Raw genomic sequence first — 19,812 nt, 5'->3', positions numbered from 1 at the left:
GAATTTCAGAGAAAGTCTTCAGCAAATTCTTCAAACAGTGACAATGAAAATCTTCAACATACAATATTGAGGAATTGAAAGAGTTGAAGAAATAGAACCCGTATCACAGTGAAGACATTGGTTGATGACCCAGTTCCAACTGCTGTGACAGTTGTACGTCTGGTTAGGAGCGGCTTGGTATTGAAACCAAAGGACACACAGTCCCGAAACACACAGTCCCTACCGTATTCTCCTTAAGCTAAGGACACACAGTCCTCGCCCAACACTCGTGTTAAGTCTTCAGGGCAGACTTCCAAACCCTCACAAACTTGGCCACCCGGTGATCCACAATTGACTGCTGGATTTCTCTAGACCATGACACCTAACCGTCTGGAGGATGCACAGTCCTCAAAGGTAAAAGGCTTCAGTCCCACACAGGAACAAATTCTTCAGTGATGCTCAATCACTTGGTTTTTGGTTTGTGGTTTGGTGTTTGGGGTATTTCCTCACTGATGATTTACTCTCGAAGACACTGAGGAATTTGGGTTGCTCTAAATGACAAGTGTCAGTTTCTCATGGAGCAGCCAACCAGCTAATGGTTGTGGGGCGGCTATTTATAGCCTGGGAGCATCCCAACAAGATTTGACATTATTGCCCTTAAATAATGTGACCGTTGGTGTGGATAAGATCCGTGATGTGGCGCGAATTACGTTAATGGTCGGGACCCTCAACTGAGAGAGTCCTCATGTCTCTCATATTTCTCACTTGAGGCTTTTGGTAGGATTAGTCTTGGATTGAGCATCATGAGGAAATTCATTCCGAAGTGTTACCTCGACCCCCTTTAACAGTACGGTGTTCCTATGACTCAAGAGTGAAGAAAATAAAACAGAAAGAATAAATCTTCATGCTTCAAAGTCTTCAGATTGATTTTCTTCAGGACACACCGAATCCCTCATCTTCAATATCTTCATGAGGAATATCAATTTCATCGCAATTTGTTCGCGATTCAATTCTTCAGCTTCAGACCAATTTCTTCAGCCGAAGATATACATTTTTAGGGGTCGATATTCATTGAATATTTCAAACTCCTCAGCGACTTCTAGATCATGTGTACACTCATAAACACATTAGATACTTAACCTATAAGTCTTCAAACCACCAAAATCACTAAGGGGCACTCGATGCACTTACAGCGCGCCATATTGGCTTGTGGCCCCCTTTGGTATATTTTTTGGCCCAATAATTCTTGTATATTCCATCAGAATTCTTCGTGAAGTTTCGGGTCTTTTGGAGTCCACCGATTTCTGGTAATCTTCCAGAGGTAATCGATCATTGAGGTTGTCTACATCAACCTCGATGGCTCCATGATGATGTGTGAGTAGTTGACCACACACCTACACGTCCATAGTTAGTAGCTATATAGCTTTTTCTATCTCTTTGATCTTCAATGCCATGTTCTCCTCGATCTCCTTGGAGTTCTATACACTGTAATCTTTTTTTGTAGTGTGTTTGTTGGGATCCGATGAATTGTGGGTTTGTAGTCAAATTATTCATTGAAAGTAATTGAATCTTTTCTAAACTTTATTATGGATGATTGTTATAGATTTGTATTTCTCTCTGATATGTCCCTTTGGTTTGGCCAACTAGATTGATTTATCTTCAGTGGGGTGGTGCGTTGTAATGGGTTCGATCTTGAGGTGCTCCATATCCGAGTGAATGAAGGGGACAAGACATGTATTTGTATTGTTAACATTAAGGATAAACAATGGGGTTTATTCATATTGATTGGGTGTACTTTGTCTACATCATTTCATCTTGCCTAAAATATTACTCTATTTTTCATGAACTTGATACCTAGAGAGGCAAGCATAGAAGCGCTCTCGAAGTGAAGTAATAGTAGTAGATGCAGAATCGTTTTGGCCTACTTGTTTTGGAACTGATGCATATATACATGATCATTGTCGTGAATAACATCATAACTATGCGCTTTGTGTCAATTACCCAACAGTAATTTGTCTACCATCGTATGCTATGTGTTCGAGAGAATCCTGTAGTGAAAACTATGGCCCCCAAGTCTACTTAATAGTATTGCTAAAAACAAAAATACATTGTTGTAATTTTATTAATTTGTTTTTTACTTTTCTTTTATTATATCTATCACTGTCATAATTAATTCTTGGAAGTAACGAGTTCAAGGGGATTGACAACCCTCCTGCCCGCGTTGGGTGCAAGTGTTTGCTTTTGTGTGTGTAGTTGCTGAAGACGGGAATTTATGTGGTTCTCCTATTGGTTCGATAACCTTCGTTCCTACTGAGGGAAATACTTATCAGCTACTATATTGCTTCACCCTTCCTATTCGTGGAAAAACCAAACGCAACTCACAAGTAGCAAGTACCGTGCCCCAACCTGAGAGGAATAACCCCTGGGTTTTGGTTGGGGCGGTACATGCCCAAGTATAAACTGTTGGGGAACGTTGCATGGTAAACAAAAAATTCCTACGAACACATAAGATCTATCTATGGTGATGACAATCTACGAGAGGAGAGATCGGAACCACATACCCTTGTAGATCGCTAAGCGGGAGTGTATATAACGCGGTTGATGTAGTCGAACATCTTCGCGATCCAAGTCGCAGTCCGTCCCGCGATCTCATCACGATCCGTCTCACGATCCCATCACGATCCATCCCGATCAAGTGTCGAACGAACGGCGCCTCCGCGTTCAGCACACGTACAGCTCGATGACGATTTTTTTAAAATAGTTTAATGTTTATCCACAATTTTGACCTGATTTATATTTTTTGCTGAGAGCTGCTCAGATGTCAAATGATCTGAAAATTGAAGTGGACCTCATGCAAGAACTTATCTACCATGGGAAAAAATAAAAGTTTTTAAAAGAAATTAGTACTTGTTTTGAAAAAAAAATCTAACCGGATGCAGATGAGCATGGGCACTGAAACGCTGCAGTCACGCCTTTAGAGATACCTTTACTGCTCCATTCCAAAATAAGAAGTATATTGAAAATATCAAAGTCGAATTGTATAAACATTGGTCAAGCTTATAGAATCTTTTTCATCTAAAATACCAAATCAATACAATTATATTCATTGTGGATATATTTTCATAGAACATATATTAAATGATGAGTTTTCGCTCTGGCTTGACAAAGGCTGATATGAAAAGCCCAAGCCCGGGTCGGCCCGGCCTGAAACACATGAAAAATGGCTTTTTCAATTACAATAACCATTTTTCGGATATAAAAACAATTTATATTACACCTAGTTGCTGAATAGAACAGGAGATTTTGGTCAACCTACTAAATGGCGAGGTCAAACTATTGCTTCGGATGTCAGCCTCCTGATCTTCCCCGGGACTGAGGTCATGTTTGGAGGGTGTTTTTTGGAGTGTTTAAGCTTCGTGGCTTTTAAATAAATCAGGCCTCGAAGCCTGTTTCCGAAAATAGAAAAGAAATGGAGGGTGGCGTTTACACTTTCACGGCACAAATGTCCACAGTCAATACCATCCCATGTGGGCAAATATTTCTTTTTATCATGAACGAACCGACAGGCAGCAACATATTGCAGGGTCCAAAGCAATGGGTCCAAAGCAATCTCCTACCAAACTTTATAAAAAATGATGCACTCCAGTTATGTGATAGTACAATACAACAGAGGACCCTGTTCCTCACTCGGTCCATTTCCCACCGTATTCATAGGATACAATAGCAACACCATGTGGTGTTCTGTGTAATAATCTGGTAATGACAAGGGATGGTGACTTCCTATAAGAAACTATCTCCTGCAACAACAATGCGTGCACACGACCGGGACGGAATAAAACACTACGCATGCTTATTGGATTAGCACCGGAGAGCGATGTAAATGTATGTCGAACAAGTAACATCAACATAAGGCTCTGTGCACACTGCTCCATTTGGTCAAGCCTTGGATGTCTTCTGATTTGGTTTGAAAACGTTTTTGATCAGCGACTCCTTGATTGACAGAAGTTCTGGGAACTCCGTTTTCAATTTAACAGTGTCAAGTTCATTGTTGCTCCTCGGTGCTACTATGACCTTGGCTTGCTCCTCCAAGTTGAAGTTCTTCCAGGAGAAGTTTGGATCGATGTAATCCCTGTACATCTCCAGTATCTCATTGTGGCTCACCACACCAGGATTAGTGAAGTTCCAGATTCCGGTGAGGTTTCTCTTCGCCATCTCAATTGAGATGGGAAGAAGTTCATCCAATATTGTCATTGAATTTGGGATATCCACAACCTTATCATACCGGGTGATCTTTGTGATGAAATTGCGAGGATTGGACAAATCAGATGAAATAGGCATCCTTACACGAAGGGTGCACACGTTTTCGTAATTCTTCAGCAGTTCCTCAACCTATTGAAGGTAAATGTTAGCTTCACCCTGAAATACTTCTTCTAATAACATAATCCCTCACCTAAAACGTCTTATAAAAGTTTACAGAGGGATTAATTAAAAGTAGCAAACTATCATGAAAATAATGGTAATGAGCACAGATACGGATACGGACAATGGCACAATTAACCGGGTATTATTTTCACCAAAATCTGCTCTCTGAGATTAAACCAGGTATTCTTTTGAGTCATAGATCTGCCTATTTGAGCTTTTGCCTATGTAGAAACTTTTCGTTAAAATAAATACCTATGATCATTTCAGTATTCAATGGATAGTAAGTTGAGCATTTTAAAGTCCAATGCTAACTTCTTTGGAAGTAAGACCTATTGGACAGGCTTATTTCTCAATCATGATCATTAATTAAGGATGAATTTGGTTATGTAGAAATGTAGAATATGAACAGGCTTTTCATGTTACAGTTGATGCCAAATAAGAAAAGTAGGATGGCTGGCTAATGCTATAGTCATATATTGGACAGTTATCACTCTTTGAAAATCTGCATCTACTATATGTCATTACAATTTTGTCAAATTTTAAATACGTTTTTTAAGGGTTTTGTTATTTGTATGAAGATTGAGAAATAAGGTACATTCGGGTAGACTTCAGGATTCGTGCATCAGCAAAAGATAAAACTCCGATTTTAAGCTACTAAGTCTAACTGGTGCAATTTAATTGTTTTGAACTAATTGTTATGCACCAAAGAACTAGCCACAGACAGGGGTGCGTGGAAGCTTGCTATCCATGTGCCAGAACCATGAGTTGGTCGCGAGATCTGATGGGTTTCACCTCTAGCCTACCCCAACTTGTTTGGGAGTAAAGGCTTTGTTGTTCTTGTCGTTGTTGTTGTTTTTGTTATGCACCCATGTGACACCAAAAGACATCATCTCTGAAGAACACACTGTCCGTTTATCATATGACCCCCCCCCCCCCCCTCTTTTTCTAAAACATCAGTTAGTTCCTTTAATATCAAAAAGGTACCTTAATAATTGTCCTAGGAGACTGTTACCTGTAGAGTCGTAGGACGTTAAATATATATATCACTACATTAAGTATTAGCCACTCTATCAAAACAAAATGAACAATCCACTCGTCCCTATGATGATGTAGGCATGTAGCACAAAAAAACATTCAAAAGAAAGCAACATGAGGGAAACAGAGTTTCTTGAGTAATATCTACAATTGCATACCTACAGTGCTGTTCAGTTCTTTTCTTAAGTTCCACGAGCATCACAGTATCTTCTAATAGTGCACAGAGCATACAGATCACAGAATCAGCCCAACCAAACGATGTACATTCAAGTGCAAATACATGTACTGCTTATATTCTGTGTCTCAGTGTCAAGTAAAAATATAAGGAATTCAAATTGACAAGGGTCCTGCTAACAAGGGCATCTTTTGCTTTCAAAATAAACATCTGCTTTCCAGGATAGGAGTTCATGGCATTCAGGCAGTTGGCAGAAGTCATAATTGTCAACAAATTCCTGGGAAAATAAACACACTTCCGTACTGCAAGCCTAAGTGTCTTAACTTTAGTTACCTAAAGGCTAAAAGCACATCACAAACATCAGTCTTTTTGTTGCTTGGGGTGAACATCACTATTATTGTTACTATCACGTACAATTTTCACCCAAGCCTAGAAATTCAGTTGGTTCATTTTGTATTGCAATTTTTATATCTATAGTTGTCAAACTTTGTCCTTTCTTATCCAACCAGGTTAGCAGTAGCACAACGGACCCTTTTGCATAATGTGTTAAGTCATATCAGATTATACTGGTTTTGAGTGTAATGCGCTTATAATGCGATTCAAGAATTTAAACGACAATTTTACAACACCAATAAAGCAAACATTCTAAAATAAGATGAAATGACTTTGGCAAGTGGTAACAATCACCTAAGCACAAAATATGACTAAGATCTAGTAACAGACATAATCGAGGCAGGACGTTTATACAACCGGAGTTGCTAATTACTTTGCATAGTCAAAATTGGTAAAGCTCTGCGTAGTGGGCAGCACAAATTCGAAGAAGCATGCAATTATCAAAACAGCAAACTAGTGTGCATGGATGGGGAAACCAGTTAGAGTACTCCAGCAATTCAATGAGACCCCATAACTTGATCCCATAAGTAAGCATGATTTCATTGACTTAATTTAAATCAAGTCAACCCAAGCTAACACGTGATCAGAATCTTTAACATTAGGATGACCAGGAAATTAGGGGTATTCAACAAACTACCGCAGATCTAACCAAATGATAGTCAATGAAATAGCAGTGGTGCTGACAAGCAAATTAGCAAATCTCTCTTAAGGCCTTCCCAACTACTCTACAGATCAATGGAATCTCAACCACCGGCAAGACACATTTCCCTCCATGATCAAGCCGCTCATTTCAAAATTTAAGCGCGCAATGAGGCATTGACATTGTAAATCGAGCAAAGGGGTTCCGGTCTATTTCCACTTTTGGCATTCTAGAGAGAATTTTTGGGACAATCAGAGCTTAAAGCAAGGGAGAATGGGTACAGGGCATACCATGGCCTTTGTTTTGGAGTAGAAGGATCCAACGAAGTTAGGGGTGTCCTCCTCCTTGAACCCGACCCCCGAGCCGAGCGGGTGGGCCGCGTCGTACTCGAAGATGCAGCCCGTGGCGTAGTTGATGAGCACGAGGCCCCGGGCGCGGCAGACGTCGGCGAGCGTGAGCGTGCCGCAGACGTTGGCGCGGATGGTCTCGACGCGGTGGGTCTCGCACCAGTCGACGTTGGGGCGGCCGGTGACGCCCGCGGCGTTGAAGACGTGCGTGGGCGCGACCTCGTCGATGTCGGCCTCGAGCTGGGCGCGGTTCTCGAGGCGGCCGGCGCCGTAGGCGAAGGGGATGCCCTGCGCGGTGCAGAGCTTGCCGAGGAGACCCCCGATCCAGCCGGTGCGGCCGTAGATGAGGAACTTGAGCGCCGGCGGCGAGGAGCCGTTGGTGGAGATCGCCATGGCGGAATGGGGAGATCCGGGAGGGGAGTGGGAACGGGGGAGTGGTGGCGAGATCGAGATGGAGACGGGAAGGGGCCGGGATTATAATAGGGAGGCGGGATGATAATATTCTCTGTCCCCCGCGGCCGGGTGATCCTGGGTGAGGAGGAGGGTGGTGGAGCACCGACGGTGACGCTGCAGCGCTGTCCGGTGCACCGTGATCCGGATCGGTTTATGCATTCGCCTCGCATGGGCATGGGCAAGGCCATCCACCGACGACGACAGGCTGTTTCAGTGAGTTAATAAACTTACTAATTGAGCTTCTTCCGTTTTTATATTGCCCACGTGATTTTGTGGTGGGAGAGGAGGCCTAAGCGGGGCTCAAGCATTTCGGGAATTACTACCCCTCCGTTTCTAATTATAATTTTTTTAATAGTTTTTATTATAAACTACATATATATATATATATATATATATATATATATATATATATATAGATTATAGATTTATTCATTTTACTTTATATATAGTTATCTAATATTTTATTTAAACATTTATATTAAAAACGAAAGAAGTATCAAACATGATCATGAGTTGTAACGGGTAAAAAATAATATTAAAAAGTCTCAACCCAGTAAGCATGGCTCAAGACCATCCAACACCATCATCCTAGTCCTTAGACATAGATATTTTCACATTATCTACTTCAACACGACAACCCCGACTCATCTGTTTTATCGCTTGTCCTCTTCTTATCAAACTCAAGATGAAAAATTTGATACATAGTGGTCTACAACCATTGACAACCTTCAAGGTGTAGCCATCAAAACACACACCTAATGCACGTTCATGGCAGCGCCCGCCCTTGCACATGAAGTATGGCCTTTTCAAAATACATTCATCTAACAATCTTTTCTTTCATTCTGTGCTACCCAGTTCTTTGTTGTAAGCATATGTTCATCTTCATTATCCAAACCTTCGTTTTTGCTTCCTGTTCTCTACAACACAATTACTTCTCCATCGTTCAATCATTAGCAAATAGTTAGACCCTAAGTGACGAAAATATACATAATTCTCTAACTGGGTGGAAGCACATATTATATTGAACATCATATAATTGCAATTAACATTAAGCTACAAACATAATTGCCAATGACATGAATACTTAATTAGAATCTTGTAGGGAAATTTTAAGATGATCAGCCTTTTCACAACATAATTTTCTATGGTTAACAATGCAACTATGGCATACCCGGAGTATTTAAAATTTTGGATACGTATTTGCTTGCCTAACCTTGATTTTTTTTAAAGCATGAATTTGAAATTCTAACTTTAGCGCAAGAGACAAATATTATGTATGGCTCTCCCAAATATGTGCAACTATTTGTGTTATTGATACTTGTGGTCTACGTTGGGATTTGTCCCCGGAGAGGAGGGGGTGATGCAGGAAATTATAGATAAATATTTCCATCAATGAGAACCAAGATTATCGAACCAATGAGAGGATCACACAACTTCCCGTTTTCATCACCTAGACACAAAATAGCACATACTTGCACCCAACGAGGGAAAGAGGATTGTCGATCTCCTTAAACTCGTTACTTGCAAGAAAATGAGTAGTGTAGATGATAGTTGGATAGATATAAAATAGAAAATAAATAAAAATAAAAAATGGTAGCAAGGTATTGAGAGTGTTTGTAAATATATGTGGATAGATTTGGGGGCCATAATGTTCGCTAGAGGCTTCTCTCTCGAAGGCATACGGTGGGTAAACAAATTACTATTGGGCAATTGATAGAAAAGCGGATAGTTATGCAATATTTATTCACGGCAATGATCATATGTATATAAGCATCACGTCCATAAACAAGTAGATCGACTCATGTATGCATCTACTACTATTACTCCACACATCGATCGATATCCGACATGCATCTAGAGTATTAAGTAAAACAGAGTAATGTTTGAAGAATGATAACATGATGCAGACAAAGTAAATCGAATTAATATGACCCCATCGTTTTATCCTTAGTGGGAGCAATACAAATATGTATCTTGTCCTCTGCTTTGTCACTGGGATATAGAGCACCGCAAGATTGAATCCACTACAACACACCTCTCTCACTAAAGATAAACCAATCTAGTTGGCAAAACTAAACCGATAGATCGGAGAGAATTACGAAGCTATAATGATCATGCAAATTAGTATCAAATAATAATTCAGAGGAAACTCAAATCTTTTTTTGTGAATAATCTGAATATAAAACCAAAATTTGTCAGATCCCAACAAACACACCGAACAAAGTGATTACATAAGATAGATCACCGTGGGAATCGCGGTGTTCTTGGTAAGGAAGAACATAAACAAAGAGCTATCTAGGTACTAGCTATGAACCCGTAGGTCTATGGTGAACTACTCACACATCACCATGGAAGCAGCAAGGTTGATGTAGAGGCCCACCATGATCCATCCCCCCTCCGACAAGGCACTCGAACAGGGCTCCAGATGGGCATACGGCGAAACAGAGACTTGCGGCGGCGGAAAAAATGTTTCAGGAGGCTCTCTAGGGTTTTGGGATTTATTAGAATTTATAGGACAGAGAGGGGCATCCGAGGCCAAGGGAAGCGGCCACAAGCCAACACGGCACGACCACCCCCCTCGGCATGCCCTGTTGGCTTGTGGGGCCCTTGTGCGGCCTCCGGTGTTCTCCCGAAGCTTCCAGGTCTTCTTTTGGTCCATAAAAAATCATTAAAAAGTTTCGGGGTATTTATACTCCGTTTCACACTGTAAATATGAAAAGCCAAAAACATGCATAAAAAACAACTAGCACTTGGCACTGGGTTAATAGATTAGTGCTCAAAAATAACATTAAACAACAAGTAAATGCCTAAAAAGCATCCTAGAATTATAATATAATAGCATGGACCAATAAAAAACTATATACGCGTTGGAGACATATCAGTTATCTCCACGGTATGGGGTGTCGTCGCAATATCGGTCACAACATCGTCGGAGCAACATGAGTGCAAACGTCGCAGCAGTTGAGCCGTCATCAAATCTGAGATGTTGTCTGATACGTCTCCAACGTATCTATAATTTTTTATTGTTCCATGCTATTATACTATCAACTTGGGATGTCTTATATGCATTTATATGCCATTTTATATCATTTTTGGGACTAACCTATTAACTCAGTGCCTAGTGCTAGTTTCTGTTTTTCCGTGTTTTTGACCTTTTTCAGAAAAGAATATTAAACGGAGTCCAAACGGAATAAAACCCGCGAAATGATTTTTTCCATAACAGAAGATACGCACAGGACTTGAGAACCAAGGAAGGAGGTCTCGGGGGAGGACACGAGCCCCCTAGGCGCGCCCTAGGGGGGTGCGCCTAGCAGGCTCGTGGGCCCCCCGTGGCTCCTTTGCCCTACCTCTTTCGCCTATAAATTCCCAAAAATTCTGAAACCTCCAGAGAGAGCCACAAAATACTTTTTCGCCGCCGCAAGCTTCTGTCTCCGCGAGATCCCATCTGGGGACCGTTCTGGTGCCCTGTCGGAGGGGGATTGAGACACGGAGGGCTTCTTCATCAACAATATTGCCTCTCTGATGATGCATGAGTAGTTCACCACACACCTTCGGGTCCATAGCTAGTAGCTAGATGGCTTCTTCTCTCTCTTGGATCTTCAATACAAAGTCCTCCATGATCTTCACGGAGATCTATCCGATGTAACTTTCTTTTGCGGTGTGTTTGTCGAGATCCGATGAATTGTGGATTTATGATCAGATTATCTATGAATATTATTTGAGTCTCCTCTGATTTCTTATATGCATGATTTCGTATCCTTGTAATTCTCTTCGAGTTATGGGTTTCATTTGGCCTACTTGATCTATAATTCTTGCAATGGGAGAAGTGCTTGGTTTTGGGTTCATATCGTGCGGTGTCCTCACCCAATGACAGAAAGGGTAGCGAGGCACGCATCATGTTGTTGCCATCAAGGGTAAAAAGATGGGGTTTATATCATTTTGTATGAATTTATCCCTCTACATCATGTCATCTTGCTTAAGGCGTTACTCCGTTTGTTATGAACTTAATACACTAGATGCATGTTGGATAGCGGTCGATGTGTGGAGTAATAGTAGTAGATGCAGACAGTATCGGTCTACTTGTCTCGGATGTGATGCCTATATGTATGATCATTGCCTTATATATCGCCATGACTTTGCACGATTCTATCAATTGCTCGACAGTAATTCATTCACCCACCGTAATACTTGCTATCATGAGAGAAGCCTCTAGTGAACACTGTGGCCCCCGGGTCTATTTTACACATCATATATTCAGATCTACCAAAAATACCTTGCTGCACTTTTATTCCTTTTACCTTTCATCACCATCAGATCTCACCTTGCAAGTAATCGTGAAGGGATTGATAACCCCTTTTATCGCATTGGGTGCAAGTTTGTTTGTTTTTGCGCAGGTGCATTGGTGCCTCATCTTGATACTCCTACTGGATTTATACCTTGGTTCTCAAACTGAGGGATATACTTATCGCTACTTTGTTGCATCACCCTTTCCTCTTCAAGGGAAAAACCAACGCAAGCTCGAGAAGTAGCATTGTCGCGGCACTGGCCCGCGGACGAGGCGACCTCACAACACCGGCATGCAGCAACCGTCCTGCAGCCCCGCCGTGGTGTTGGCATCCATGAAGCATGAATGAATGGAACAAAGAGCAGGGGCGGAGCCCATTGGGCCTACCCGTATGCATTGGAATACGGGTCCAAAAATTAGCTAGTATTACTTATTAAATAAAAAAGCCCAGTGCATCAGGGAAGCCCAAGAGTGGTGCATCAGGGAAGCCCAAGAGTGGTGATTCAGGAAAAGCTACATCACACTTTCACGTATTCACGTCGCGTACCTAACCATGCCATCGATTGATTAAGGAATCGGGACTGGATGGCTCGATCTATTGATTAAGGAATCAAAAACCTAACCGCCCGTCGCGTACGTGCCAGTTTTGCCGCCTGCCATCGCCAGTGCCGCCGGCCATCGCGTACGTCGTCAGTTTCGCCGCCGGCCATCGCCAATACCGCCGGCCGCCGCGTACGTTGCCAGTTTCGCCGTCGGCCGTCGCCGGTACCGCCGGCCGTCGCGTACACAGTCGTCAAGGCATCGGACGTCGCAGAGCGCAGACCACGCGAGACGCGACAGGACGCACGCGAGCGACGCCGGCAAGCCGCACGCCGTCAGCCGATCTGGAGCTCGGTAATTTTGCGACACCGTACGCCGTCATCTGTCTATACAAGTCTAAATGTCTCACTTGTTATTTGTCAAATACAGATAGGTATCTATGGACAGGTTTCTTCTCAAAAGAAAAGCACCATCACAGGATGTTCAGGAAGGCATAAATTGGGAAGTGGAGATTCAATATGATCCGGGCAAGAGAAAATTGATAGAGCATTATCATCCTAATTTGAAAGATCTGGTAAGAAGAAAATATTTGTTGAATGGACCTTGTTAGCCAAGAGAGATTGATTTTGAATCCACAGATTTTGGGGGGTAAACAAAGAAAGTTCAATCCTGAATGGTTTGATGAATTTGAGAGCTGGCTTGAATACAGCAAAGAGAAGAAAAGGGCATATTGTTTTTCTTGCTTCTTATTTAGGGACCGTAATCACAAGAAAGAAGCTGGATATGAGGCATTCGTTGTGAATGGTTGGAAGAGCTGGAACATGAAATCAAGGTTAAGAGAACATGTTGGTGAGGTGGGAAGTGTCCATAGTCAAGCAATGAAAAAGTTACTTGATTTTAAGAAAAAAGATCAACACATTGATGTTGCTATTCAGGTTCAAAGTGAAGCTTTGAAGGTTGCATATTTTGCTCGATTGAATGCCGCTATTGACAGAGCTAGACTATTGCTGAAACAAGGATTGCCTTTCCGGGGACATGATGAGTCAGAGGAATCGCACAACAGAGGAAACTTCTTGGAAGTTCGTGACTTCTTAGCTGAGCATGATCCAGTTGTACGCAGGGCTGCGGGAAAAGATGCTGCAAAAATTCTCTTATGTGTGCTCCTCAAGTCTAGAAAGATGTCGCTGAAGGTTTTGCGCATGTGATAGTGCAATCTATTCTCAAAGAAGTTCGCAATAATGTGTTTTGTTTGCTTGTTGGCGAGTCTAGAGATATCTCTGGCAAAGAACAAATGGTTGTGGCCTTGAGGTATGTTGATAGTTTTGGAGATTCTAAAGAAAGTTTTGTTGGTCTTGTCCATGTGAAAGAAACAACTTCTTCATACCTCAGGAGTTCAATTGATTCTCTTTTTGCAAAATATAAATTGAGTTACAATCAAGTTAGAGGACAAGGGTATGATGGTGCTAGCAATATGAGAGGTGAGTTTAATGGCCTCAAATCATTGATCATGAGAGAAAGTAGCACAGCTTATTATGTTCATTGCTTTGCTCACCAGCTTCAATTAGTTGTTGTGGTTGTGGTAATAAAGCATAAAGGAGTTAGTAATTTCTTCAGCATGATTTCTACCTTGCTAAATGTTGTGGGTGGATCTTCCAAGCGAAGGGACATGATTAGAGATATTAATCTTGAAGAAATGAGAAAGGCCTTAGGGTGTGGACAACTTACAACAGGAACATGATTAAATCAAGAGCAATGCCTTCAAAGACCCGGAGACACTCGTTGGGGTTCCCATGCTAAAACACTCAAGAGTTTGATTGACATGTTCAGGTCAGTTGTTAAAGTTCTAGAATTTGTTGAAGAAGAAGACACTGATAGAACAAATAGAGACCAAGCTCTTGGTCTTCTAGTGTATTTTCAATCTTTTGACTTTGTATTCTATTTGCATCTCATGTTGACAATCCTCACAACTACAAACACATTATCATTGGCATTGCAACGGAAGGATCAAGACATAGTAAATGCCATGAAATGTGTGAGGTCAACTAGAGTTGTTCTGAATGACCTTAGAGAAAATGGATGGGAATCTATGCTAGCTGAAGTTCATGTGTTTTGTGAGAAACATGATATTGTAGAGTTGGACATGGAAGAAGCATATGTTAATCCTAAAAAGAGAAGGAAGGTAACTGGAATTACAAACATACATTACTATCAAGTTGATTATTTCAATGATGCTTTTGATTGGCTAGTTCAAGAGCTTGACAATAGGTTCAGTGAGACATCCGCTAATTTACTTGTTTGGTCGGCGGCTTTGAGTCCAAGAGATTCATTTCATGATTTCAGTTTGGAGAATCTCATGAGTTTGGCTAAACTATACCCTCAAGATTTTGATTCTGGGGAACTAAGGGATCTTGATAAGGATATACGCCTCTATATTGCTGATGTACGCACACATGATAGTTTTTCCAACATAGCAACAATCACCGAGCTTTAAAAAAAATGGTGCAGACCAGGAGGCACATTATGTATCCATTGTTTTATCTCTTCTTGAAACTAGTAATTGTCTTGCCTATTGCCACTGCTACAGTTGAGAGATGCTTTTCAGCTATGAAACTTGTCAAAACTTGCTTGCGTAATCGTCTTAATGATGATAGTTTGAGTGATGATGTTATTTGTTATGTGGAGAAAGAAGAAATGAAAAAGGTCACCAATGCTCAAGTGGTTGAGTATTTCATGGCTCGGAGGAACAGAACATACTAAAGGTAACTTTCAAATTTTAGCCATTTAAGTACTTTCATTTGCGCATTTTATTATATTCTACTAGTAAGTTCAATTCTATTTGTGTCTTGTAGGTTATTGAACTTGTTGTCCGATGATGTATTTCGGAATTTGGAACTGCAACTCGATCTTTTTCAAGTAATTTTGATCCTTGTTTTATTATTATAATAAGCATTCTGGTCAGCCTCTTTTGTGACACAAGTACGTACTTGGCTATATTTTGGTTTCTATATTTTGGTTTTAGAAACCGTCTTATGTTATAACCAATAATGTGTGCTAGAAGTTATGAAATACACCTTTATTTAATACATTTGTTGATTAATTTTTTTAAACCTTGTTAAAGTGGTGCATCGGGTAATATTTGCTCTAGCTCCGCCCCTGACAAAGAGGGAGGGAGTAGAGATCGCAGCAGCGCCTGGTCCCCTATGGTGTTGCAGCGGCAAGATCCACCGATGACAACATCTTGGATTGCTCGGGGTGCGTGGAAAACATGGAGGGCACACGACCACCAACACGGAGAGAGATGAGTCGATGGGGACATGGCTACCTTGGATACGACCAAAAATATTGCATACATGCATATTTGCGAGGTGATTTCTTATAAGAATTATGCAATAATTTATCTATGTTATCCTGAACAAAAATACTTTATCTATTTTTATTTCATGCCTAAATGCATAATTGTTGAACACTTGTACGGACCATGTGTGAAGACAAAGGAAAAGTGAATGATTATGTGTTGTTCAAGAAGTCCTCTCGCATAAAAAATGATGAGGTTCTGTTAAAGAAGTCCTCTCATGTCGCTTTTGGCCCAAAAGAAAATAGAGACCAAGTCCCCCATGTTCTGCACTCAGATTCGGACTGTACACACATATATACCTGACTCAAAACGCTAACAACTTTTGCATCTCGACTACAAAGTGGGTGATTCCTTTTTTGTTGGAAAGTATATTTTTGTGTATTATCCAACGCAATTGGATTCACCTTAAAATTCCTTATGAGTGTGGAGATAGAGCCAAAATGATACGACAATGGTGCAGAATCCGAGTCAAAGTCCAAATCAAAAGGTGTTGCATCACCTCCACTTGGGCCCATGGGCCTTGTATAACCTAGGGTTAGGTTTAGGATGCCTTGGGATATCCTCCCACCTCCTTAGCCATCACCCCTTAGTCCTATATAAACATATCAATCCATTACCTTTTTCATTGGGATTTGTTTAGTTAAAAGTTAGCCATTGCAACTTCGTGTTCTTTGTTTGTGTCCAACGATCAGACCAAGACCACTTTCACATCCCCACTGTATCAATACTTCATATATATTCGTAATATTCAGATCGATTTATCATATTCTTGTGTGTTCTTTGATTGCTTGCAGGAATAGACCTTCATGGTCAGGTTGATCATGCTCCGGCGTGGTCAATAACCTCTGGGATTTTAATTAGCAATTGCTAATGCATAATGTCATGGATGTTTGTACTCAAATTGTCAAAGTCGTTCTCCACCAAATCGATATGATCCAATATGCATCTTATATGGTTTATTTTGAATAAAAAAATAGAAAAAAGAGATAGAATAGAATAAAAAATAAAGAAAATAGAGAGTCAAAAAAGTTGAAAAAACAAACAAATTTTGTATCTATTTAGATTCAATCTCATATCTGAATTCGTATTGGAATCTGTTTTGCGAAGTGTTTAGGAAAATAGGTATATCTCCCTCATACGAAGTTCATTTTGGCTCCACGAGTACTCAAATTCAAGCTATCGACGAGCCGCATGTGAATAGTGCATGAAATTTGTTTATTATTGTTACTTCCAATTTAGCTTCTAAATAGGACTTTTTGCCCTCCGAAATTTGCGAACACTGCTTGTCTTTGTTTTAAAGGTCAGTTCCTGATTTTTTTGACTCCTCATATGAACTCGAAATTGAGTGATTCTTTTTGCATTAGAAAGCTTGAATCACTAGCATTATTAAAATTTAAAATAAATATCATATATTATTTCGAGAGGAAAGTTTTAGAGAGAGTTTGGTATATTCTACTTCGTGGTTATTTATCATCATTATCTTTAGTGCCATTGTGGTCTTCACTTATATCTTGTTGTTGAGAGCTACTTCATACAATCCATTGCTGCTATTTGTGCTAGGACATAACTCTATTAGTGTTATAGTCTCGCATCTCTAATACGAACTATCCTAGGACCGACACATTACCATCGTTGAGTGTTTATTCAACATTGCATCTCTGAATTGATTATTGTTATCTTTTGCTACTATATATTTAAGCCTTCCAAGCTTCACATGTTTCTACACCATGTATACATCCGTTTGATGTCTACTACACAACTTGTTCTTGTAGACTCGTGTTGGGCCTCCAAGCGCAGAGTTTTGTAGGACAGTAGCAAATTTCACTCAAGTGGATGACCTAAGGTTTATCAATTCATGGGAGGCGTAGGATGAGGCTGGTCTCTTTCAAACAACCCTGCAACCAAATAATAAAAAGTTTATTGTGTCCCCAGCACACCAAATACAATGGTAATTTGTATAGGTGCACTAGTTCGGTGAAGAGATGGTGATACAAGTGTAGTAATGATAGTTGATACTGATTTTTGTAATCTAAAATGTAAAACCAGCAAGATAGCAAGTAACAAAAGTGGGCATAAACGGTATTGCAATTCTTAAAAATGAGGCCTAGGGTCCGTACTTTCGCTAGTGCAATCTATAAACAATGCTAATATAATTGGATCACATAACAATCCCTCAACGTGTGATAAAGAATCACTCCAAAGTTCCTATCTAGTGGAGAACATAAGAAGAAATTGTTTGTACGGTATAAAACCACCTCAAAGTTATTCTTTCCGATCAATCTTTCCAAGTGTTCATACTAGGATAACAAGTTATCCTTTAAGATCGATCTATCAATAGTTTATACTAAAATAACACCATAACAAATTCAGATTCATAATACTCAATCCAACACAGATAACTTCAAGGAGCACACCAAGATTTCTATCGGAGAACATAGTATGAAAATGTGCAAACAACCCCTATGCCTAGATTACCCCAATGTCACCACAGGAATCTGTGAGTTGATGCCACAACATATATCAAGTTAATCACTTGAATACCCCAATGTAACTACGGGTATCTGCATGCAAGAAATATATCATCTGCTCTCAAACCTGAATGTTCAATCCAATATAGAGAGACCTTAAAGTGAAAGATTCAATTCATCACAATAATAGCATGGGACAAACACCATATGATCCAACAATATTAAGAAGGCCCATGATATATCAACATCATGACATCTCAAGAACATGAGAGCGATATTGAACACGTAGCTACTAGTACAAACCCTCAGCCCCGAGGGGACTACTCCCTCCTCATTATGGTGTACGTCGGGATGATGAAGATGGCCACCGGAGATGATTTCCCTTCTCCGACAGGGTACTGGAACGTCTCCATATTGGTTTTTCATAGCTAGAGAGGCCTGCGGAGGCGGAACTTCTCGTCTAGGGTTATTTCTGGAGGTTTCTATATTTATAAGATTTTTGGGCGCTGGAATCATGCCAAGATGGGCCACGAGTGGCCCACTAGACACGACACCACGCCTTGGGGGGCTGGCGTGCCCTAGTGTCTAGTGGGCACCAGGGGTCCACTCTGGTGGTTCTTTGCTCCAATATTTCTCTTTTCCTCCAAAAGAAATTGTCAAAAAGTTTCATCCAATTCTGAGAACTTTTATTTCTGCATAAAAAACAACACCATGGTAGTTCTGCTAAAAATAGTGTCAGTCCGGGTTGGTTATAAATAAATCATATAAAGTGCAGCAAAACCATATAAAAGTACTGTAAACATATGCAAACATGGCATGAATACTCCATAAATTATCGATATGTTGGAGACGTATCAGCATCACCAAGCTTAATTCCTAGTCGTCCTCGAGTAGATAAATCTTAAAATAAATAATTTATGAAGTGTGAATGCAAGCATAGTGCATAAGTTTGATCAATGATAATTTTAATCACTTCTCCTAGCGTTATAACAACAACTCTTTCTTATAAATCTTATCATGATAGAGTGGCAATTGAAAACTATCATATTCATCATATTCTTTTCTTTATAGCATGGACATGTGGACTTGTATATGATTCAAAGCAATAGTGTATAATTTGACATGAAAATTTTGATATTCAAGCATATCAACAAGCAACCAAGTCTTTCAAAATATCAATGCTAAAGAACGCTATCCCTGGCCCATCATGCTCAATCATTGATCCATTCATGCAACACACCCAAATATTAGCTACATCCAATGGTCAAGTATGATAATAGTGTTCCTTAGTTGGTGCTTTATAAGAGAAGATGGAGACTCGAATTCAAAATAAAAATGGCATAGAGTAAATAGATAGGCCCTTCGTAGAGGGAAACATATATTTGTAGAGGAGCTAGAGCTCAAAGCTTAAATTGAGAGATAAAATTACTTTGGGTGGCATGCTTTTCTTGTCAACGAAAACGACTAAGAGTTTGCAATATCTTCCATGCTAAACAAATCATAGGCAGTTCCCAAACTAAAAAGAAAGTTTACTCCTTTTTCACCATTCTTTCACACTCCACGGCTAGCTGCATCCACAGGTACCGTCCATACCAATAGTTTACAAGGAATCTATTATTTGACAACCAAAAATAAATTTTCTTTGCATTTTGGGACTGGGCATCCCTATTACTGTCATAATCTCATGCAATGACAAGTGAATAAACACTTAGCTTGAGAA

The 19,812-nt window shown here is 40.3% G+C and overlaps 1 protein-coding gene across 1 annotated transcript; it reads right to left on the bottom strand.

The window, feature by feature from the left end:
• Window positions 1-3,575: 3,575 nt before the first annotated feature.
• Window positions 3,576-7,600, bottom strand: LOC123401967 (bifunctional dTDP-4-dehydrorhamnose 3,5-epimerase/dTDP-4-dehydrorhamnose reductase). Its single transcript, XM_045095833.1, has 2 exons — window positions 6,935-7,600; window positions 3,576-4,368 (listed from the first exon to the last, which is right to left on the bottom strand). Exons 1-2 carry the CDS (start codon window positions 7,382-7,384, stop codon window positions 3,916-3,918), a joined length of 903 nt encoding a protein of 300 aa, XP_044951768.1. The 5' UTR covers window positions 7,385-7,600; the 3' UTR covers window positions 3,576-3,915.
• Between the last annotated feature and the right edge of the window lie 12,212 nt (window positions 7,601-19,812).

The sequence above is a fragment of the Hordeum vulgare genome, chromosome 6H (assembly GCF_904849725.1).
Source record: "Hordeum vulgare subsp. vulgare chromosome 6H, MorexV3_pseudomolecules_assembly, whole genome shotgun sequence".
NCBI lineage: Eukaryota > Viridiplantae > Streptophyta > Magnoliopsida > Poales > Poaceae > Hordeum > Hordeum vulgare.
This window is presented reverse-complemented; position numbering and strand designations above follow the sequence as displayed.

Coding starts and splice junctions, on each gene's coding strand:
- LOC123401967 (XM_045095833.1), bottom strand. CDS start 7,384: ATGGCGATCTCCACCAACGGCTCCTCGCCGCCGGCGCTCAAGTTCCTC. Junction 4,369..6,934: donor ACTCCAAAACAAAGGCCATG/GTATGCCCTGTA, acceptor TACCTTCAATAG/GTTGAGGAACTGCTGAAGAA.